Source organism: Alosa sapidissima, chromosome 7 (assembly GCF_018492685.1).
Source record: "Alosa sapidissima isolate fAloSap1 chromosome 7, fAloSap1.pri, whole genome shotgun sequence".
In the NCBI taxonomy this organism is placed as follows: Eukaryota; Metazoa; Chordata; class Actinopteri; order Clupeiformes; family Clupeidae; genus Alosa; species Alosa sapidissima.
The window spans coordinates 39,035,742-39,061,222 of NC_055963.1; the positions used below are offsets into that span (position 1 = coordinate 39,035,742).

General features: G+C 41.6%; 1 protein-coding gene across 3 annotated transcripts in view; it reads left to right on the top strand.

Moving 5' to 3' along the window:
• mib2 (MIB E3 ubiquitin protein ligase 2) overlaps positions 1–25,481 on the top strand; it is a 257,636-nt gene that overhangs the window by 140,530 nt on the left and 91,625 nt on the right. For all 3 annotated transcript variants that reach the window (XM_042098212.1, XM_042098210.1, XM_042098211.1), the window contains one exon: positions 14,663–14,817. In XM_042098212.1, coding sequence (XP_041954146.1) covers positions 14,663–14,817 — 155 coding nt within the window. The remainder of the gene's footprint in view (positions 1–14,662; positions 14,818–25,481) is intronic.

Sequence of the window (25,481 nt, forward strand, 5' to 3'; positions counted from 1 at the left end):
TGAATCCATTCACACGCTCACACGCCACACCTTATATTGCTCTGAGGGGGGGGGGGGGGTTTAGGCCAGAAGTGTCAAGTCATAGGTCTATTTAATCAAGGGTTTCTCCCCCGGAATATTTTTAAAAAAATTGAATACGCAATCGTGAGAAGGAAAGAGCAACAATCTTACCATGTCTGACTACTCACGTGAATAAAGTGCAGGGCTGAAGCACAGGCTAAACATATGAGCACAGTTAAACACCTCTAATATGTTAGGATTTATCCAAAATATTAATATCCAAATGCAAGCAGGGTGCGATTGGTCAGAAAATCACAAAAGCAATTAACAGGCCAGATTCTAGAGTCAGTCTTTTCCATTCAAGGCTACGGTTCTGCTGTGAGTATGACAAGCAGATGTAGTGCACATCTGTTTCTCTCGCTCCCGTACCTCGGTCCGTTCATGTCCTCCTGCCTGTGTTTATTTTGGGAGATTGAGAGCATGATTTGTCAAGCAGGGTGCCCGACTCAATAGGCCTACCAAAATGCCTACAGGTTTAGATCAGGTGTGGTGATCAGCAAGCTTTCTAATTAATCCCAAAAATCGCTAGGCCACCTGAAATATTGGCTGATTGAACACTGTTATGCCCATGCATTAGCTATAGCATCAGTTGCACACAAAATAATATAGCCTAATGAGCATGGTGCCTTCTTCAAACTCTCTTTTTCTTACCTTCTATCTCTCATTTTGGCTTTGTGCGTGTTACTGAGTGATGTTTGTGGACATTGTTATACAAACAGCCAAGTTTTAGCCTATTTAATATTTGCCACTGTTCACTCTAGATCCTAAACAGAAAAGCGTAACTGAAGAAGCAGTAATAAAGCCAATTTATGTAGGCCTGTTTGTGTAATTCTTTGTACAGCACTGTCTAAGCATTCAGTGAACAGAGTAGGTTACCCAATATATTGCTGACGCGCACCCGAACAGCAGTCGTTTTGAATGCGTCTAGCCTAGTTTCAAGCAAAAGATCATTTTGACTTAATTTAAGAAGACTTTAACTTATTTTAAGGAGTCTTATCAAGACAAATTTGCTCAACGCACTGGCAGACAAATTTGCTTGTTTTTAGGACAAATTTGCTTAACGCACTGGCAGACAAATTTGCTTGTTTTGAGATAATTTAATTGAATAAGTCAATTTTTTTTTAAATTAAGTCAAATGATTTCACAAGAAAGCGCTAGGTAAGTCTCTTTATACTGAAAACAATACCAACTAGTTTTTTTTTTTTATCTTGATATAAGATTAATAACACTTGGTTAGATTTTGTTAGATAAGCAGTTTTTGCAGTGTATACAGTATCACCTGCCACAGACATTCTCACTTGGCCGTGACACGCAATAAACAGAGGCAAAATTCCTGACACTTATTCAACAATGAAAATCTTCACAGTGGACCAACAATCTCCCTCGGAGTGCAGTGCCCATAATTTGCATCGAACAGTCCAGGGGTAAATTAAGTCAAAAAACACCTAAAGTGTTGTGAATATTCCTTTCCATATTAAAAATCCCAGGGGACACAAATCAATCAGAAGGAGATAGGTTACAATATAAAAGTACTTTATTCTAAATATTTGTTAAAATGAATAGCAATTGGCACCTTGACAAAACACTGGATATGGAAATAGTAATAGTAAGATGGCAAAGGATAAAACTTTAACATCCCTTGGCCCGTGGGGAGATCACATACCAGTTGCCTCTCCCTTCCACGCTATGACCTGGTCCAGATGGTCTATGTATTTATTGCAGACATCGGCTGTGAGCTTGTTTTGCCAAAAAAACTCTATTGTAGAGATCAGTGCGCCTTTGCTCATGGGTTTGGCCTCACAGTGTATTGTTTCATGGAAGCCCACACTAACTCAATGGGGTTCAGATCCAGCGACCTAAAAACAGAAACACATGGACATATCAGCACTGTTAGCCTATTTTCTGATATGTATTCATCCAGCATATTTTTTTTTTTTTTTAAATTTAGATTATTAAAATAACTACAATAACTTACTCTGCCGGTGTCTGTACCCAGTTGACCCCTTACATTGAATGCAGGCCTTGACACTTTTTGCTGTGTGTTTTGGATTGCTGTCTGACAAAATCAAACAGGACAAATTAGGAGGACAACTTAACTTAATAATTAAACAAACATTAGTAGCCTAATCATCACCACGTTGCTTTTATTATAATCATGCAAAAGATTGTTATAGAAAACAGATTGTTAGCCTACCTTGGAAGAATCTATGTGTAGACATACGGAAACGCTCCCTTAAGTATGGACCGGCAGCTTTTTTGATTATCAAGTGTTGATCCATAATACCTGCAGGTTAAATAATATGTTAGCACATTGTAACACTTTATTTTGCATAGGCTTTATCTTATTCTTTATTTTGAACCCTTGGGCTGTCAATACTTCATCACTCACCATCAAAAATGACAAGCTGGCCAGGTCCACATCGAGAGATTCCACCCCACACATGCAGTTTGACTGGGTGTTTCATTCTTGGTTTTGCTATGCCCCTGTAGTTTGTCTTTCTCCAGTGCCACAGTTGACTCGTCAGTGAAGAGAACATCATCAAACTTTTCACCAGCAGCCTTCCATTCTTGAGTTTGGATTAGACGCTGGATTAGAAGTCTTTGTTTTTTACCCGGGTCATTGGAATGAATCTGTAAGCAGAATGTATCAAAATGTTATTGTAAGAAGGATATGTTGAGTGCCCGATTATCACAGATAGGTAAATAATAAAGAGACGCGTTAGTGTTACCTGGGCTTCCCAAAGTTCCAGCCAAGATTCTGGACTGCCTTTCTCACCGAGTTTAAACACATTCTTATGTTGTGCCTTGTTTGGAGAAGCGCTTTTACTTTTCTTGCTGGTAGTTCATCATCTGTTCTCAGGATTGAGTCTTTTATTCCCATCACCTGACTGAAAGAGACACATTGTTTCAATACATAGCTTGGTAAAGCCTGTTGTTATTTTTGTTAACATGTCAAACTTACAAACTTGAGTTTATATTTAAAGAATAAAAACTAAATTTACCTTGTCACTTTACACGGCTTTCGTTTCTTCTTCTCCACAGCAGCATGTCGGTAATGACGGCGTACCCGTATAGTCCGCAAGGAAGGTCTTATTCCAGTCATGGCCAGATGTTTGGCGATAGCGCTTAGTCGTCCAGCCTTTCTTCCACAGGGTCCTGATGAGCTCACTGACTTGTGCGTTGATCACAGCCATCCCTGACATCTACTGTAAATAGGTTATGCATTCGGTCGAATACCACTAGGCCTATTTATCTTGGGGAGTGGCCGTGGATTTTGATCCCCCCCCAGAGGTGGATTTACTCAAGTAAATGTATTGAGGAGATTGTTTTGGTATTTTGTATTTTTCAGCAGTTTTAAAAAAAAGTACTTTTACTTTTACTTAAGTAAATGTTGGTTTAAGTATTGAAGTATTGTATATGAAGTATTGAAGCATATTAAACCACACAAGTTACTGAGTAAAAATTGGAGGAGGAGGAGTGGGTTAGGTGAAATAGATCAACCTATTCTGTTCTTGCTGTTTGTCTCACGATACAGCCCGTACTGAAACCTATAGAAAGCCCCAGATGAATAGGCAAGATATTTTGTGGTGCGTCGGAAAATGAGACATTTTATTTATGTTTTTCCCGAAAAGTGGGGTAGCCACTGGCCTCGTGACCTCATGAGTTAAACCATTAATGAAAGCAAAATAAACATAAAAAAAACCCAGCCAGATGCCTCTTCATAAAATAACAAAGACACCTTTATAAACAATAACAAGTTTTAACGTGAGACTGCGTGTCGTTTGGAGCAGCCTATCGGTAGGCTATATTAAAAGCAGAAGATTTTCAGTTTACTTCAGGATTTAATTCACTTTTGGATTGTTTGATTATAGTGCTAAATGTGGGGACTGTCGCAGGAGACGTACTGTAGGCCTATCAGCCATCGAAATGAAAGCTCATCAGGAGGTAATATTGTGGAAACAACTGAAAAAACGTTTGGTAAATATATGGTCCATACTGTAGCATACTGGTGCGCATAGACTCAAAGCTGCAAAAGCCGACATTCCTAACCCTGCTTACAAGTACCACCTGGTGGTTGTTTGGGTCATTGCCGCTTCACTGGGGAAATATAAATAAAAGACGCGTGATTCACGTGTGAGGTCACGTGATAATCACGCGTGAAGCCGGACAATTCGAAGTCGTACCCAGTACCCACTGTAGAAGCGTACGTGCGCTCGTTTGTGCATACAACCAATTGTCGGGTGCGTTGTTACTACGCATAAAGGAAAAGCGCCTGTGTGTGCAAATATATTCTTGAAACTTTAATTGCATTGTCAGAACTTGTATATTCTGATGACTTAGTTAAACATATCATAATCCAGTAGGAGGATCAGGAAAATACCTGTGTTTATTAGTAATAGTCACTTTTGAAAAGGCTGATGGTGGCCTGTATGGGGACTGATTCACATTGATCTTGTTTATAAAAGTTTATTTCCTGAGAATATGGAAACAGCACAGGATCACAATGTGGTGGAAGAAATTCCTTTGTCTGAACAAAGCTCTAGGCCTGTGTTGGGTGACCCAGACTTCACTGCTGGGCCTGGGCCAGGGGTGTGGTTACAAGAAGAAGCACAACTGATATAACATCTTTATTGAGTTCTCTGTATATTGCTGATAACCATGATGATGTTGAAATGAACAGTGGTGAAAATGCTGTTCCTGTTAATGATGGCAATACTGATACACATGAACTTGATGAGGGTAATGACGAGTATGATGATGATTATGACGATGAAGATAATGCGAGAGAGCAGATGATCAAGCTGAAAACTAATTTTAGAGTTTCCAAAACCAGTGCTGTAAATATGGAGACAAACTTCAGGCAGTATGTTGATAAAACATGGCTGAATTGGGCGATATCTTACAGTAGTGTCTAGAAAGAATGGACAGAGAAATGTGTCATTTTCTCTTGCACAGAGATAAGAAATGGAAATTGCAGTCTCCACTGACATCAGCTCCATAGCTTCCCCTACTACACCTCCTAGTCTTCCTGGTGCATCTTCATACTACTCCAAACCTCCGCCAGGTCCATGATTGGACCTCATTTAAAGAAACATTTATGGCAGCCTTCCTATTTACTGATTACCTCAGTGAGGTGGAGGAAAAACTGAGGACTACAGTACAAAGACCCAATCAGTGTCTGAGAGACTTTGTCTATGATTATCAGGCATTATGTCTCAAATGGAAGCAGGACATTTTAGAAAAGTTGTAGAATACCAAGGCACTCATCTTCTTTGTAGTTAAAATGCCTTTATTTTAATGGGCACAACATAATTAAAACACTTTCGACGTGTTTCGGCATGAAGCCTTCGTCAGGAAGTGAGCAGTCTCTTGTGTGGCATACTGAAATAAAAGACATCAATTCCATGAGTGTTCTCAGGTGTGTGGGTGGGACCAATTAGCTAATGGCAAACCCCTCATTTAACAAAGGTAAACCCACAGAAAAACAAACAGGTATTGATGGTGGTCAGCAGGGGACGTCATTCCACAGTCTCTACAGACATAAAAGAGTATTTAGAGATCAAAAAAGAACATGCATGCAATACATACAACAATAGAGCATTTGTGTACAAACATAAAGGCATTTTAACTACAAAGAAGATGAGTGCCTTGGTATTCTACAACTTTTCTAAAATGAACTAAGCCTGTCATCAAAGAGCACCACCTTTACAAAGTTTTGACAAAGTTCCTGGTAGCACTCCAACTGGACTTGATTCTCTGGAAGCAGGACATGCCTGAGGAAGAAATAGTAAGGCGTATTCTGTCATCAATCTGAAAGTAGCAGGGTGCCTTAGTGGGATGGCGACAACGGTGACACAGTTGGGTTTTATGGTGGAGAAGGACTATGCCGGAGCTAAAGAGTACTGGCAGAAAGTGCATGCGAGTATTGAAAAACAAGGGAGAAAGGTAACCGAGAAAAAGACATTCTGCCGAGGGGCAGCCAAGCTCATTGTGGTGCAGCATAGGACCTACAAGAAGAATGAACATGGTCTCCTCTTAGTTCCTATTACTATCAGAGGCATGCAGGGTGAGGCCGTATTGGACACTGGTAGCACCTTTACTTTGATGAAGGAGACTTTGTGGCAGTAGGTGGCGCTAGCAGAAGCAGTCTTCCTGCCAGCTGAAAGACAGAGGTTCGTCATGGCGGATGGTACCATTCACCAAGCCTTGGGGAAGAAGTCTATCTGTCTGGATTGGCATGGCAAGCAGTGGATTTATCTGCCAATGGATTAAGAAAATATATCTTAAAATTTAAGATTTAAGACAATTTGTCCTAAATCTCATCTTAAATTAAGGTACATTTTCTTAATCCATTGGCAAATACATTTACTCGTTTTTTTATGTCTTAATTTATGAAGATTTTGACTTATTTTATGTCAAATAATCTTACAAGAAAGCTCAAAGTAAGTGTCTTTATACTAAAAACAATACTAACTAGATTTTGTATCTTAATATAAGATTATAACACTTGGTAAGATATCACTTTTTGCAATGTACAACAACACAGTAATTCTAATGGATGGATGCTGCAAAAAATAAAATCTAACCAAGTGTTAATCTTAATATTAAGATCAAAAATCTTTTTGGTATTGTTTTTAGTATGAAGAGACTTACCGAGCACTCTCTCGAAAGATCATTTTGACTTAATTTAAGAAGACTTTGACTTATTTTAAGGAGTCTTATGAAGACAAATTTACTTAACGCACTGGCAGAAAAATGTGCTTGTTTTTAGGACAAATTTGCTTAATGCACTGGCAGACAAATTTACTTGTTTTCAGGATGAGACGTCTTAAAAGAAATCAAACTCTTCTTAAATTAAGTCAAATGATTTTACGAAAAAGTGCTAGGTCTTTATACTGAAAACAATACCAACTAGATTTTTTGATCTTGATATAAGATTAATAAGACTAGGGCCCCTATTTTGCACCCTGGTGCATGGCGTAAAACTCGTTTTCCACCCGGCGCAAAGCTTGTTTTCTTATTTTGCACGTCTATTTTATAAACAATGTGCCCAGGGGTGTGGTAATTAACAACCTAGGGAGTTGCCCAGTGCATTGTCTAAAAATCGCTATTGTACCACCAGTGTTTCCCATACATTGACTTATTTGTGGCGGCCCACCACAATATCAACATTGACCACCACACAAAGATTTTCCAGGTTGTTTTCCAGCTAAATTGTGCTTAAATCTGGTTAGCATCATAACCACATTGTGCTAATTTGTTAAAAACTGTTGTATTCAAGTTAATTCTGCAAACCAACCACCATAAATAGAATTCAATTCTGTGGGAAACACTGACCACCTAAAACGCATTCCGCCACTGACCAAGAGAAACCTGGTCAGAAGTCTATGGCGAGTTGTTTATATGTTATTTTAAGAGAGCATTGTCAACAGTCATATTGACGGTTGCACAACGCAATTCTTGGTTAGAACATCTGCAGGACTTGGCAGCAGTCTTCCAAAGGCTACAGGCAGCCAACCTTAGCCTGAAGAAGTGCCATTTTTTCAAGCGTTTTTCTGGACGCCTTGAAGGATGCTCTGAGGAATCCTCCAGTGCTCGCACAGCCCAATCCAACGTTGCCCCTCCAGGTACTCACTGACGCTAGTGAAGTGGGTCTTGGTGCCATCCTGTCCCAGAACACACCAGAGGGGGAGCATGTAATAGCCTACGCCTCCAGGGGACTACGGGGGCCAGAATGCAATTATTCCACCTCAGAGAAAGAATGCTTGGCGGTGGTCTGGGCAGTCGAGAAATGGATACATTATTTGGAGGGAGTGGAGTTTGATGGTTTCACCAACCATGCGGCATTGTCTTGGGCATTCAATTGCCGGAAGACCACCTCTCGTCTGACTCGATGGATCCTTAGACTACAGCAGTTCACATTTGGGCAGCCGTGGCCCACTGGTTAGCACACAGGACTTGTAACCGGAGGGTTGCCGGTTCGAGCCCCGACCAGTGGGCCGCGGCTGAAGTGCCCTTGAGCAAGGCACCTAACTTATCCTTAGACTACAGCAGTTCACATTTGGGCAGCCGTGGCCCACTGGTTAGCACACAGGACTTGTAACCGGAGGGTTGCCGGTTCGAGCCCCGACCAGTGGGCCGCGGCTGAAGCGCCGCCCGAGCGCCGCCGTTGTAGCAGGCAGCTCACTGCGCCGGGATTAGTGTGTGCTTCACCTCACTGTGTCTTCACTGTGTGCTGTTTGTGTTTCACTAATTCACCGATTGGGTTAAATGCAGAGACCAAATTTTCCTCACAGGATCAAAAAACCCAAATTCCTGGGGGTGCACATCAGTGAAGACCTCTCCTGGACCACCAACACTGCATCACTGGCGAAGAGAGCTCAGCGCCGCCTGTACTTCCTGCGGAAACTCAGGCGAGCAAGTGCTCCACCAGCCATCATGACCACATTCTACCGAGGCACCATTGAGAGCATCCTCTCCAGCTGTTTCGCTGTGTGGGGCGGAAGCTGCACTGAATACAACAGGAAAGCCCTGCAGCGCATAGTGAACACAGCTGGAAGGATTATTGGTGCTTCACTCCCCTCCCTGAAGGTCATTTACACCACCCACCTCACCCGCAAGGCGACCAAAATTGTGAGTGATGCAAGTCACCCCGCTCACAATCTGTTTGGCTGACATTCAGCAGGAGGTTGTTGTCCCTGCACCACGTGGTCAGATGGTCGACCTCCAACCTGTATTGAGTCTCGTCGCCCTTGGTGATGAGACCCACCAGAGTTGTGTCGTCAGCAAATTTCACTATGTGATTGTTGCTGTAGGTTGCAGTGCAGTCATGCGTCAGCAGGGTGAAGAGCAGCAGACTGAGCACGCAGCCTTGGGGGGCCCCTGTGCTCAGTGTGATGCTGCTTGAGGTATTGTTGCTAACACATACTACTTGAGGCCTCTGACAGAGGAAGTCCAGTAGCCAGTTGCAGAGGTAGGTACTGAGTCCCAGTTTGTCAAGTTTGCAGATGAGTTGTTGTGGTATTATGGTGTTGAATGCAGAACTGAAGTCTATAAACAGCAATCTCACATATGAGTCTCTTTTTTCCAGGTGGGTGAGGGCTGGGTGGAGGGCAGAGCAGATTGCATCCTCTGTAGACCGTTTGGCTCGGTATGCAAACTGGAAGGGGTCCAGGGTGGGGGGGAGAATGGATTTGATATGTGACATGACAAGCCGCTCAAAGCACTTCATCATGATGGGTGTCAGTGCCACAGGGCGGTAGTCATTGAAGCAGGATGGAGCAGTTTTCTTCGGCACAGGTATGATGGTGGCAGCTTTGAAACATGATGGGACGATGGCTTGCTTCAGGGAGGTGTTAAAGATGTCTGTGAAGACATCCTTAAGCTCCCCTGCGCAGTCCTTCAGCGCACGACCTGGGATGTTGTCTGGACCTGTTGCCTTACGGGTGTTGATAGCAACAAGTGTCCTCTTCACGCTGTCGGCAGAGAGGCACAGGGGCTGCTCATGTAGAGGGGGATGGGTCTTCTGTGGGCAGATGCTGTTTTGTGCTTCAAAGCGAGCAAAGAAGCGGTTCAGGTTGTTGAGCAGAGGGATGTTGCTCTCACAGCTCTGTGGCGTGGGCTTGTAGTCCGTGAGGGCCTGAATGCCCTGCCATAGGCTTTGTGCGTTCCTGCTGTCTTTGAAGTGGGTGGTTATCTTGTGAGTGTATTCCTTTTTTGCTTCCTTGATGCCACGGGACAGGTTGGCTCTCGCTGTTCTCATGCCAGCTTCATCCCCAGCTCTGTAGGCTTTGTCTCTGGCCCTCAGCAGCCTGAGGACATCCCCTGTCAGCCATGGCTTCCAGTTAGCCCGAGTGATGATGTCTTTTGTGTGGGTCACATCATCGATGCACTTGGTGATGTAGGAGGTTACAGTGTCTGTGTACTCCTCTATGTCTGTCTGGTTGTTGTAAGTGGCTGCCTGCTTAAACATTTCCCAGTCTGTTGTGTCAAAGCAGTCTTGAAGAGCATCGGAGGCTCCCTCAGGCCACACTTTTACCTGCTTACAGACCGGTTTGTTCGCTTTTACCCTTTGTCTGTATGCGGGCATTAGCATAACAGTGATAGGGTCTGAAAGTCCAATGTGGGGGAGGGGGGTGGCTTTGTATGCTCCTTTGTGTGTAGTGTAGACCAGGTCCAGGATGTTATCTCCTCTTGTTGGAAAATCAACATGCTGGTGTAGCTTTGGAAGTACAGTTTTAAGATCAGCATGGTTAAAATCTCCAGTGAAGATGGCGAAACCGTCTGGGTGTGCCGTCTGTTGTTCACTGACAGCCTGGTACAGTTCACTAAGAGCCGCGTTCTTATCGCTGTTGTTGTTGGTAGGCGGGATGTATACTGCGACTAGCAGAATCGCAGTAATTTCCCTTGGCAGATAAAAAGGACGGCACTTTATGATCATAAACTCTGCCAGTGGTGAGCAGTGTTTGCATACTACTACAGTGTCCCGGCACCATTCGTCACGGATGTAAACACAGATTCCTCCTCCTCGTGATTTACCTCCCTTTACAATGGCCCTGTCCGCTCGATAGCATGCTAGCTGCTCCAGTTGTACAGCAGAGTCCGGAATGTTGTCATTTAACCAAGTCTCAGTGAAGACGAGCACACAGCAGTTACTTACTGTCCGGTTCGTTGATCTCAGCAGTCGTATGTGATCCATTTTGTTGTCCAGTGATCGTACATTTGCCAGGAGAATGGATGGTATGGCTGGGCGAGTTGGGCTGGCCGCTAGCCTGGCCCGGACGCCTCCGCGCTTGCCCCTCTTCTGCTTCCTCGCACACCGCTTCCGACGCTTTCTTTCCGGGGGAGGAGTAGCAGGCGAGTCCGGTGTTGTTGCAGGCCGGAGTAGTCCGAGTTCCTTTAGCGTCTCTGTTGCAAAGTCCAGAACGCTGCAAAACTTGCTTTTGCAGATGTCAATTAAAAACTGCCTGCTGTACTTGTAGTACGACGTAGTAAGACGAGACGAACACGTAAAACTTTCGGACAAACACTTTTTAAACGAACAAAACACCGTACGGTTGGGACAGAGAGAGGTCGCTGCGTGTGTACGCGCCACCATCTTGGAAACAGATCAACCTTTAAACGATCTACATATAACTTTTAAACTTTCAACATTCATTAAACTATCTGTCTATTAAACTATCTGTCTATTATTCTTCTTCTAACGCAGTTAATGCAGCTTCAACCATTTAACGTAGAAACTTCATTCAAACTATGTTACGTAGGTCTTACTTAGGACATGTGGGCTTTGTAATTTTTATACTTTTTAAACTATTAATTAAAAACTAGTCAAAATTTCCCCATAGACTTAACATGGGCTGATGACATCACAATAGAGCCGTTAAGCAATTAGAATCCTATGGCAGGTGTTCGGGCCACCTGCATCAACTGCCAGTCTCAGGCTTTAAGCATACAAACTGGCCCTATTAAGACTACACACCCTATTCAACTGCTTCCTCTGCCAAAAACTGTTTCAAAATAAAAGTCCTCACTACAATATTTCACTGTTAAACAATTTAACCCTTTAAACTACTGAACTTTTCAACTGTTCAGCCATTGTAACTGTTTGTCTGCTTGTCATCAACTATGACTCCTACCCACTGTAGCTAGTTAGCTAAGTTAACTAAGTAACATGGTTAGCATGTTAGCATGCTAGTTAGCATTTTTAGCAAAACTGCTAAAAATGATTAGCTAAGTTAGCTAAGTAACATAGTTAGCATAGTTAGCATGCTTTCATGTTAGCATGTTAGTTAGCATAGTTAGCATAACTGTTAAAAATGATTAGCTTGGCACTCATACAGAACTCTGCGGCTAGACTTTTAACTAAGACTAAGAAGAGAGAACACATCACCCCTGTGTTGGCTGAACTGCACTGGCTCCCTATTTCCTATAGAATTGATTTTAAGGTTATGTTAATTACTTACAAAGCTCTGAATGGCATAGCACCTTCATATATCTCTGAGCTTTTAATATCTTATCAACCACAAAGGAAACTTAGATCATCCAATTCTAATCTTTTAATCGTACCCAAAGTGCTCCACAAACAAAGTGGAGAAGCTGCGTTTATCCATTATGCCCCCAAACTATGGAACACCCTGCCTCTGTACATCAAGCAGGCGAGTTCAGTAAATATTTTTAAAAAAGATCTGAAAACATACCTGTACAGGAAAGCTTTTAGTTAACTCATCTTATCCTGTAGACTACATTTTCAGATTATTCTACATCTGCTACTATTGGAGGGCGCAGCCAGCCAGAAGCAGATGGGCTCCCCCTATTAAGTCAGGTTCTGCTCAAGGTTTCTTCCTGGAATATGGGAGTTTTTCCTTGCCACAGTTGCCATATGGCGTGCTTGTGGGGGGTAAGAGGGTTAAGGCTGCCAGTCTTATGACGTCATTTTCTATATTTTTGATATGTTGCTGAGTATATCATAAACAGCAAAGAAAAGTGATTGATAATGACTGACTGACTATTATTGTGTTACATGCTTCAAATGTAAAGCACTTTGAGCTGCATTCTGTGTATGAAAGGTGCTATACAAATAAAGCTTTATTATTATTATTATTATAGCTAAGTTAGCTAAGGAACATGGTTAGCATAGTTAGCATGCTAGCATGTTAGCATGCTAGTTAGCATAACTACTAAATATGAAAACATTAGCTAAGTTAACTAAGTTAAGTAACTTGGTTAACATTATTATCTTTGATAACATAGTTAGCATAACTACTAGCAAACATTAGAGCCATTCCAACTGTCAGTTATCGTCAATTATCTACCTAAATAATTGAACCATTTAAATGATTCATCTATTTAACCGTTCAATCATTCCAACTATATTAAACCTTATCTACCAAGTAAATCATTTAACTATATAAACTATCCACCTATTTAACTGTTCAGTCATTCCAACTATATTAAACCTCATCTACCTAGTTCAGTCATTCCAACTATATTAAACCTCATCTACCTAGTTCAGTCATTTGAACTATATTAAACATCATCATGTTGGTTGCCAATTAGCACATCATCTGTTTTAACAATATATTTCACACCATATGTTTTGCATTTTCATGCACTGGTAATTCCCTGGAATTGCATTTTCTAGTTACAGTGCATGAAAATGCACTGTACTGTTCTTCCTAGGCTTCTTCTTCTTATTCTTCTTATTTTTCTTCTTCTAACGCACTTAATGCAGCTTCAACTGTTTAACGTAGAAACTTCATTCAAACTATGTTACATAGGTCTTACTTAGGACATGTGTGCTATGTATTTTTCAGCTTTGTAACTTTTATACTTTTTAAACTATTAATTAAAAACTAATCAAAATGTCCCCATTGACTTAACATTATGATTATGACATCACAATACGGCCGTTAAGCAATTAGAATCCTATGGCAGGTGTTCAGGCCACCTGCAGTCTCAGGCTTTAAGCATACAAACTGGCCCTATTAAGACTACACATCCTGTTCAACTGCTTCCTCTGCCAAAAACTGTTTCAAGATAAAAGTCCTCACTACAATATGTCACTGTTAAACAATTTAACCCTTTAAACTACTGAACTTTTTAACTGTTCAGCCATTGTAACTGTTACTTGTCATCAACTATGACTCCTACCCACTGTAGCTAGTTAGCATGGTTAACATAGTTAGCATGTTAGCATGCTAGTTAGCATTTTTAGCAAAACTGTAAAAAAAGATTTGCTAAGTTAGCTAAGTAACATGGTTAGCATAGTTAGCATGCTAGCGTGTTAGCATGCTAGTTAGAATAGTTAGCATACCTACTAAAAATGATTAGCTAAGTTAGCTAAGTCACATGGTAAGCATACTTAACATGTTAACATTTTCATTAGCATAGTTAGCATACCTACTAAAAATGATTAGCTAGGTTAGCTAAGTCACATGGTTAACATAGTGCTAGTTAGCATAACTACTAAAAATGAAAACATTAGCTAAGTTAACTAAGTTAAGTAACTTGGTAAACATTATTATCTTTGATAACATAGTTAGCATAACTGCTAGCAAACATTAGAGCCATTCCAACTGTTAGTTATCGTCAATTATCTACCTAAATAATTTAACCATTTAAATTATCCACCTATTTAACCGCTCAATCATTCCAACTATATTAAACCTTATCTACCAAGCAAATCATTTAACTATATAAACTATCCACCTATTTAACTGTTCAGTCATTCCAACTATATTAAACCTCATCTACCTAGCAACCAATAAAGTTTGTTTTTACTCTGTATGATATTTTACATCATATTTTTTGCATTTTCATGCACTCTATTTCCTTCAGGAAATGCTTTTCTAGTTGCACATGAAACTGCATTGCACTGATGTACAATGGGTTTTTGGTGTTATGTAAGACAGATATTTATGCCTTCATTTTTATTGCATATAATGTATGCATGCTAATTCACTCTAATTTAGTGCATGCCAGGTGAACTGAGATATTTCCCTTAAAGAATATGCATACTATTAGTCCATGCTAGAAGTTTTCCTGTTCCAGTAATATTCTTAGTTTTAATCTGGGTGCCTCATGTGCTCTTCTCATTGAACAGGATTCTTATGGAGACACCCCACTTCATGATGCCATTGCTAAAGACTTCCAGCATATTATTGAGATCCTAACATCCGTACCTAGTATTGACTTCACTCTTCAGAATAATCGTGGTTTCAACTTGCTGCATCATGCTGCTTTGAAAGGCAACAAGCTGTAAGTTCTGAGTCCATATAGACACATATTTGCCTTGGTTTTGTTTGATGTTTGAGAGAATAATGTAATTTCAAGTCATGTAATATAAAGTTAAAGGTGCTATACATTATGTATGACGTCTATTGTAATAAATCATAAAATTACCATAATATGCCATCAGAGATTAAAGAAAAAATATTTTCAAGTATAGCTGCAAGCAGCAATGAGGGGGCCAAGCAGATAGGCCGGAGTAACCAGGGCAACGAAATGCTGTTAGCTCAATGCTGCAATCAGATGTATGGCCATAAGCTGTCAAAGCAAGTTTCACGTCGAGCACGTCAAAAGTTACAAGGCAAAATGCATTTTTGCTAATTGCAGTGACCCTAGAGGTCAAAGGTCACAAAATGTCTTCGGCATTCACCTGATGGGGTCATGAGTCCATGTACCAAGTTTGGTTTTGGGCGAACGCTTCTATCAATTGTTACAGAAATAAATGAAGTGACAAGGCATGGTCTGAAGATGGTCTGTGCCAATTTTGGTGAAGATCAGATGAAATTTGTGACCTGTGCGAAATTGTTGGTGTTTTTGATCAAATCAAATATGGCGGCCGAATAAATGATATTGATGTGACAAGTTGCCCTCAGTTGACCTAAGGACCTTTCACAGTATTACCAGACACCACTAGTACAATTTAATTCTAAGCACAGCAGCAGCTACAGGCCAAAAGGCATGTTTGTGAATTACAGCGCCCCCTAGAGGTCAAAGGTCACCAAATTTCTTGAGGGTCCTCCTGATGGGGTCATGAGTCAATGTACCAAGGTTGGTTTTGATACATGCAAGGGTTGCTGAGATATGAGCTCACTTCCTGTTTGGCGGCTTCACCGCAAATTTTGATTGGCTTTTATGGGCGAACGGTAATACTTCCGAAGAGAAAAAGTGATAACTTTTGTGAGGCTTGGTCTGAAGATGATCTGTGTCAAATTTGGTGGGAATCAGAGAAATTATGTGACCCCTGATACATTTTAAGTGTTTTTGATGAAATCCAAAATGGCGGAAAATCCATCATGGCGGAAAATGACGTCATAGGGTGCATTGAACTCGGCTTGGTCCAAGGATTCCAACGTCCAAATTTGGCCTGTTGGTGGCGCTAGAGGGTTCAAGTTGCTGACATGAAACTTGGTGACATGAATCATGGGACAGTCCCCAATCAGTGTGCCAAATTTCCCAACTTTTTACCATACGGTTCTATGGGCTGCCATAGACTCCCATTGCATATAATAATAATAATAATAGGAAAACGTAGAAACACAATGAGGTCCTCGCAGCTTCGCTGCTTGGCCCCCAAATACTGGCTTCACCGACAACAATGGTACAACCAGGATATTCACAATTCTAACTTTCATTTGCAGCCTGCAAATACTGTTTATGTTTTGAGTTTGTGTTTTGGCCTGCTGTGCGACCCTCCGCCAATTTACCAATCACACAGTTAGTAGCATTTCGACCTTTGGATTGCCAGATTAGCCTGCCGTATTTAATACTCTCAAATGTTTTGATTTTGGACTGCAATGCCCATTTTAAACACTAGTGGTTATTCTTACATATAGCACCTTTAAAGGTCCAGTATGTAGGAAATAATGGAAAATAAACTGTAACCATTCCAAAAATGATCACCATATGTTGTCAGAGAGTAAGGAAACACGATGAATTGAAGTAATGGCTTATTTGACAACATTACTCTAACCTGTAAAACCCCGTAAAACCCATGAAAAAAAATGAGTTACGGGGCGGAATGTCTTAGAATTTTCGTTTATGTTTTGAACGATTAATTCTAGAATAGCGTATTAATAATGGGCTAGCGCGTCCTCCTATTTGGGTTGCCAAATTAGCAAAGGCCAACTGTCAACAGCTGTCAGTTGTAGTCATGAACGCCTACGAGAGGCAGGCAAATTTCCAAAATTAAAACAATAAACAAATTAAGTGGACATCGGAGGAGCTTCCTGAGATGGTGACGTCTTCGTCAAACGAAGAATATCAAGTGTGACGCAGAGCTGGCCATATTTCTCCACAACAGGTAGCCTAGGCTAAACTTCATCTGCGTCGCTAACTTCAGCTAAATATGTTACGTTGGTTAGAGAGGTATTTTTTGTTTTCACTGTTTCCGTAATGTGTAGCTGGGTCATGATTGGAGAAACGTTAAAGCAGCTGCAGGTCAACTAATGTTTGCTAAGTCTTCATTACATCTGGCAACCCAGAAGAGGCTCGCGTCTGGTAGTCTTGAGAACGTTCACCAGTGTTTTGATTTTGGCCTGCAGAACGTTCAGTAACAATCCTACAAATCGCACCTTTAATTTAGCCTAGAAATCTAGATGCATCCTAGCGGCAGCAAATGTAATTTGCAGCCAGGGTAGTCTAGCAACTCTCCGTTGGCTTGCGAGCTGGAAAAATCAAACTTCGATCAGGCCAATCACATTGTGTATTGTAGGCTATAGAGAATATATCTATACACAACAGACAGAAGTGCTTGGCCACTCACAATGTCAAGCTATGTGATATACAACCCTGTTTCCAAAAATGCAAATAAAGAAAGAATGTGATAATCTGCAATCCATGTTAACAAATGTTTAGTTGAAAAAAGAAAGTAGACAACATATCAAATCTGACAAATTGTACTATTTCATCAAAGGTTGAAAAAGTTGCATAATGCCAAAGAAACAACATTTTACAACTATGTCAGGAGGTGGTTTTGAGCACAGACTCAGAGGCAGAGAATTATCAGAATTTAGTCTCTTTAATCCAACAGAGGTGCAAGACAATCACACCAAAATAGTCACCAGAGCACACAGTTTACAAGAGGTAAAAAAAAAAAAGATTTAAAACAGAGCACTGTGCCATCAGTGTCTAATTTATTAAACTTTGAAACTGATAAACACATAGGCCTACAAAATTCAAACATTTGGAAAAAAACTATTTTGAACATTTTTAAATTGTAATAATCCATGACTAAATGTATTGCAAATGATTGTATATTTTGCAACTTATATTTTAAAATCTCACATACCCCCATTTGAGAACCACTGTGCTATAGTATTGCATATTATTGTTTAACAGTAGGTCATATCAATCTGGACAGCCAGGGGTGTTTCCCAAAACCATAGTTTGCATTGCAACCAACAAAGTAGCTAACTTAGTTAGCAACTATGGTTATGGGAAACACGCCCCTGGTTAACAAGTTGCGAACTAGCACACCTAATCAGATGTCTGCTTTCTCAATTAGCCTTACCTCTGATGTTTGATAAAGAAGCGCCAATCGATGTATCCCACAGCGCCGCCACACGGCCATATCTTTAGGCCTACTACCCACGCAAATTACAATGGAAATACAATAGGCCTACATCACTTTTTTTTTTCATTGACATAAGGCTAATAATATGATGAACACTGGCATTTCTCTTTCCTATACTATATTACTGAACTGGTAGAAGAAAGAGGTGGCTTGTTAATATAAGGAGTGCCGACTTGTCCATCCAATCCAAACAAGTAAACCTGAGGAAAGGAGGGTATGGAGTGTGCGAGGCTAACTTTGAATGGTATGGTTTTATTTGAAATCCACATTTTCAACAAATCCCACAATTTAACACCTGCATACATAGCCATATTCTGCAGTCTCCCCACAAGGAAAAGAATAGCACAATGTTGATAATGTATTTTACAGCAAACAAGAAAGCGTCTTACAGATGATGCTGTTCCCACAATAATCAACTGCCCTAAACCCCCTCCATCAACTGCCAGTAGATGTGTCCTGCAGAGACATGGCATTGCATTGAGTGGTAGTTAAGCATTTACAAAACTAAATACTGTTCTTGTCTTTGAATTAACTAACATCCTCAATGGATTAGTGTGAGTGCAGGAAAGCAGGATCTCTTCGTTTGGTTGGATGAAGGTTGAAGTCATATGGCCAGCATTTACAGCACCTAAAACAGAGACAACACCGCAAAGTAAAAAAAATAAAATACATAATGAATTACAATGATGTTCTTATGTTCTTACACCTGCACATTTCTTTGCTTAATATGATCCTTCCTACTATAAATGCTGTGATAACACAATAGGACTGAAGACTATGAAATAGCTGGAGAGGCTGCCAAGTGAGGCAAATACTACGACTGACTTCTTTGAGGCCATGAACAGGCTTTTTGATGTCTTAAATTCACGGTATAAATGTACATTCAAATCCGCTAGTGCAGTTTTAACATCAGTCAAATTGTGATAACAGCACTTGATTTACAAACACAAACACTTACTTCTCAGGCGCATCTCTGACCCCAATCCATGGCGTCGTCCTATAGGACCACAAAGCAGACATCAGATCCACCATCTTACGAGAGAGAGCCTTCAGTGGATTGAGTCTTGGACCTTCAGGTTGCTAGAGAACAATACATATAGTGCAGAAATCATTCTCAGTGTGTTAACTAATATTGAATAATAGATATTTTTTTCCATACAGAGGGAAGTTTAAATCTAGTTACAGAGTTTCATAGTGACAGGCTGTTGGTCGAAACATGTTGGCCAATGCAGCCAAAAAGGCTTTTCCTTGGAGTGCCTTTTGTAGAATTAGTTTCAACTTTATTTTGGTTGCGTTTCATGAAGTCTTCAGGTCTGATTGTGAGTAGCCTATATGAAATTATATTTGATATGTTTAACTTTGAAAGTCTGTAACTTGTATAGGGCAATTCCACACAAAACTGTCACATCCATAATGCCAACTAAATACCATGGCATTGTGTTGCCGTTATGGATATGACAGTTTTGCGTGGAATTGCCCTATACATTTGAAAGGCCACAAGAGCTGACCGTTACAGAACAGTCTATGTACTGTAACATAGCATTGACTTATCCTCTGAATAACACAGGCTCAAGTTCATTCCTCCCTGTCATCGCGTGTTCATCCTCACCATCCATAGCGTTCTTCTGCTCGTCCAGCAACTGGGGAGAGAATTAGCAAACATGACGGTCATTTTAGTGCTGCTACTAACAACTAATTTTCTAATGACTAATCTTTCATTAGTAGACTAATCTATATATTTATTTATTTTAAGTATTTGTTATTTCGACGTGTCCACTTTATTTTGAACTCAACTGAAGGGCCAAAACGTAAAATATATATCAGCCTACTTTTGTTAAAAGCTCATTAAGTAAACTGTTCAAAAACGTTATGTATTAACAATCTAAACATAACTATCTGCAATTCCATTAGCTGACGTACGTTACAGTGCCCCCCTCCTCCCCTCTACTGTACATCCTTACATATATCGTTGGGTGGTTAGTGAGGCTGTTGGCGCTGTTGGTCTACAACTGTCTGGTGGAACACAATTACAGTTGTACTAGAAGCTCATCTACATTTCTTTAAAAAATAATAATAATAATATTAGGACACTGCAAACTTAATTGAGCCCTCGGCTATTTTGAGGGACACCATGACCAAATTGGAGGTGAAACTTAATAAGGGTCTCTGCAAGACCATCCGAGAAAAACTACTCAGAACTGATGTATTCAACACAATCGTTGAGCGCCACCCTGACTACACATTTGCAATCAGAGACAAACTAATACAAAAATATGTAATATGCAGGATCGGGGCATAGATCAGTATAGAAAATCGTTGCGTCATCGAGGACGGACAGAGAGTATGGCGAAAAACTAAATGTTTCACTATGCTAGGCTGATAATAAAATTCAGTGCACAAATACAACTCTGTACATACCCTGTTACTCATTTTTTTACTAGCAGCTAAACACATTTCTAAACTGCTAAATAAATGTTGCCACCAGTAGATCTGATCCACAAGATGCCGATTTAGGTAGAGCAAATATCAGGTTCGTAAATTATCTTTGTAGCCTAACTACCAAATTAATCTGGTAGCTAGTGCCTCAGCTAGCTCTGCTATCGGTATTGATGGTTAGCTAATGTCAACTAACCTTACTCCTCAATGAGCTAAAATTCATGACGGCGACACGAGATAATAATAATGTTATTACCTAAACTCCGCAGACATTTTATTACATAGATAACTCGTTACACAGACACAGACTAATCACAAATACCTTGCCACATTCAAGCTCCAGTTGATCACAGCAGCAAGAGAGAGGCGCGAAAATGAAAAATCTTTGACGTATTCATCAACGAGGTAGCGTCGCGCATTCTGACCACGCCTTTTTAGGAGGCAGGAACTGTGTACAATTCCATTCCATTGTAGAAGCCTGTGCTGCTTTATCTTTGTATATTAAAGATCTTTGGCAATAACCATGATGGTGTAGTGGTTAGTGAGGGCGTTTTTTGCACGGTAGGCCTAGCCCAGGCTGCTCAAATGTGGTTCGAGCCCTGTTTGATTTGTAAGGTAGCCTATTGTTTCAGATCGTATCTGTTTATGTTTTCTTACTTCATCGTTAACCACACAGTTTCAACTAAACTCCCAGAATGGTCAAAAATCGAGAGCTTTTATAAGAAGAAAGTGATTTAGAGAACACTAGCGGCAGCAATAAGAATCTCTTTATTGTCACTTCATGTGGTCTCCCATCCAGTAATTGACCAAGGGCATCACTGCTTAGCTTTTGACAAAGACTGAACACAGGTAACACAGTGAGCCACAAACTTTAAAGACTACGTCTCCAATATGAAGCATTTGACAGATTTGTTTCACCCTAAACAGCTCTGAGGTGTCGGAATTGTTTCGAAGCTTCGGAACAATTCGGCACAATTGCTTCAAACGTTTTGCCCATCCCTATTAAATACACAATCCGAGAAAGAAGTCCAATTCCAGCGAGTAATCCAACGTAATCTCCACTGAGAATTTCAGCTACAAGATCATGTCGCAGCACTGCAGTCATTTTCAGCTGAGCTTATATACTCTGTCAAGTCATGTGACCACCAGGTGAATCCACTCAACAATGAGTCAAAATGGGGGCAGTGGTGAACCTGTGCTTCAGTTCCTCAAAGGTTTTCTGTGCTTCAGGAGTCCAGGTAATTCTGGACTGCGCCTCTTTCGTGAGTGTAATGATAGGGGCCGCCACGGTGCTAAAGTTGCGAATGAACCTTCTATAGAAGTTAGCGAACCCTATAAACCGTTGCACCTGCTTCAGATTGTTAGGGACAGGCCACTCAGTGATAGCGCTCACCTTCTTGGAATCCATAGAAACACCATCATGACCAATACAGTACCCCAGGAAGGTAGTCTCGGTAGTGTGGAACTCGCATTTCTCCAACTTCACATACAGGTTACTCCGAAGAAGCGGCAGTAGCACCTCTCTGACATGTAGAATGTGGTCCTGTAAGGATTCAGAAAAGATTAGGATGTCACCCAGGTAAACAAAAACAAATCGATTCAACATCTCTCTAAGGACATCATTGATAAGAGCCTGGAAGACAGCAGGACTATTCGACAACCCAAAAGGCATCACCAGATAATCGTTGTGTCCACTAGGAGTATTGAATGCTGTCTTCCATTCGTCTCCCTCCCAAATACAAACCAAGTTGTAAGCATTTCTCAAATCCAACTTAGAGAATATCTTGGCTCCTCTGAGTCTATCAAAAGCTGTGGACATTAAGGGCAGTGGATACTTGTTCTTCCTTGTGATCTTGTTGAGTCCTCTGTAGTCAATACAAGGCCTCAGCCCCCCATCTTTTTTACTAACAAAGAAGAACCCAGCTCCTGCAGGGGACGTGCTTGGTCGGATGAATCCATTGCTCAGGGCCTCTTGGATATATTCCTCCATAGCTTGGGTTTCAGGTAATGATAGGGAGTACAACCTCCCTCTTGGGGGCATAGTGCCAGGCAGAAGCTCAATTGCACAGTCATATGAGCGATGAGGAGGCAAGGTAGAGGCCTTAGTCTTGCTGAATACCTCTGCTAGGTCATGATACCTTAACGGGAGCTTGGAAAGATCAGGAAGAGTGCATGAAGTGATTGAAGGTGAGGACACAGGAGGAGTAATCTTAGGTCCTTGACCTTTGTGAACAGCTTGGGTGGTAACCGGGTCCAGGAAGCTTGAAGTCTCACAAGCAGGACCCCAGCTGAGCAGTTCACCTCCTCCCCATGAGAATTGTGGTTCATGGACCGGCAGCCAAGGATATCCTAAAATGACAGGATCATTAGGGGTCTCGATCAGAAAAAATTGTATCATCTCCGTATGGGAATCTGCCATAATCATCTTCAAAGGATTAGTACGATACTTCAACCTCCCTGACCCAATGGGGCGGCTGTCTATGGCTTGAACTTGGAGAGCAGGTTCACACTCTTCGTATGGAATATCAAGCTGTTGGGCTAAAGTAACGTCAAGGAAGTTTTCTGCTGCTCCTGAATCAACAAAGGCAAGTAGTCTTACCTTAAGCTCCTGAGTCGGTTGCCAGCTCAGGGAAATGGGCAGCACCAATCGGAATGAGTGAGTAGGGGAAGTAACTGCTCCACTCACCAGAGCTCCCCCCTGCTCTAGCGAGTGTTGGCTTTTCCCAGAAGCTCAGGACACTAAGCACGGAGATGTCCAGTAGCTCCACAGTAAAGACACCTCCCCTCACGGATTCTCTGCTGTCTCTCATCACGGGACAGGCGGGAGCGTCCCAGCTGCATGGGTTCCTCCTTGTCCGTTGTTGGATGGCTCACTGGTAGGCCAGAAGGATGCTCAAAGCCAGCAGACGTTGACAAGAAGGGTCCCCCTCGACCCCGCTCCCTACGGTGCTCTTGCATGCGTCGATTCAGACAGATGGCTGTGGAAATTAATTCCTCCAATGAATTTCCCCAGTCACGGCTGGCCAACTCATCCTTGACGTCATCTGCTAGACCGTGGTAGAAGGTGGTGAGAAGAGCTTCACCTTGCCATTGACTTTCTGTTGCCAAGGTCTGAAACTCAATGGCATAATCCGCCACCGATCGCCTTCCTTGCTTGAGGGTGATGAGACGTCGCGCAGCCTCTCTCCCGCTTACTGGATGGTCAAACACACTCTCCAGCCTTTATATGAAGGACCTGCTGTCTGAGCAGATTGCGGTTTGTTGACGCCAAATGGGAGTAGCCCATTCCAGGGCTCTTCCCACCAGAAGAGAGATAATGTATGCCACCTTAGCCCGTTCTGAAGGAAACTGATTAGCCTGGAATTCAAAGACCAGGGTACACCGAGTCACAAAGCCCCGGCATGCCTCTGGCGTTCCATCAAACTTAGGCGGAGCAGGTAGACAGATCTCCCTTCCCAACGGCTGAACGGGACCAGGCTGGTTTGCCCCCCCTGATGGGGAAGGGGCTGCTGGGGTTGGAGGAGTCTGAGCCTGAGCACGTAGCTCCTGAAGGGCCTCCCCCATGCGGGTCATATTCTCGCTTAAGTGTTGGAGGAAAGACTGTTGTTCGCCAAGTAAAGTTCCATGATTAACTAAAATCTGATTGAGTCTCTCGCCATCCACTGTGCTCGCTTGTGGCTGCGACATGCTGTCAGGAGGTGGTTTTGAGCACAGACGCAGAGGCAGAGAAGTCAGAATTTAGTCTCTTTAATCCAACAGAGGTGCAAGACAAAAGGCTCAATCACACCAAAATAGTCACCAGAGCACACAGTTCACAAGAGGTAAGTCCAAGCATCAGGATACAGTTCAGTTCACCGGTAAATATCCACAACAAAAGCAAAGTCCACTTACAATAGTAATCCAAATGTCCACAGAGAAGTTGAGAGGAAAGTCACCAGAAACTGTCCATGAGAATTAAATACACAATCCGAGAAAGAAGTCCAATTCCAGAGAGTAATCCAACGTAATCTCCATTGAGAATTTCAGCTACGCAGAGTCCACCTTGTGAGCTTGCTCAGGCACAAGATCATGCCGCAGCACTGCAGTCATTTTCAGCTGAGCTTATATACTCTGTCAATTAGTCATGTGACCACCAGATGAATCCACTTATTAATTCACAGGTAGCTGAGAAGGCCAGGTAACAGGTTCTTGAAAGTAATGTCTCCACCTAGTGGTGGCTATGAGGAACTGTGTGAGGTCTGACAAACTATATGTTAACTGGGCAGCATGATCATCCCAGAGAGGATGCAGAGGTATTCATCACTCTGTGAAAAAACTTTGTGGGCAAACAAATCAACAATATGAGAAAAATGTAAAGTACACTAGAGACAGGGCTGAAAAAATAGTATTGGATGGCTGGAATTTTGGAAGTGAAATGGAAAATGGAAAAACAAGTGGTATATGAATTTTTGAAGGTCTAGTGTATAGTCACTTGCTAAATGAAAATTATGACAATGCTGACTTAATGAATGGATATTGTGAGTGATGGAGCAAAATGCATTTCATGTATTGTAGGCTTACTATACATATGACAATAAACCGAACTTAATCAGTTAATCAGCAATAAACCAATCACTTAAACAGGAACATAATCTGTGACCTGTTGCCAAAGCATGTGATGCATTGCAGCCATTTCACAGCACCTCACAGACATTGGCGCAGGCCTTGGATGCTTAGTGTAGATATTGCAATGTTCACAATCAGGAACTCAAGCGAGGAGTAGGCCTGGCTTTCTCATGATGCGCAGTTGGAACTTGATGTTTGGTCAGCAAACAGAATGGCCAACCCCGAGTGCATTCAAACTTCTGTAGACTGCTCCAATAATGTATGACCAGCAGGCGACCAAAGGAGCCATTGTTTTTAGACA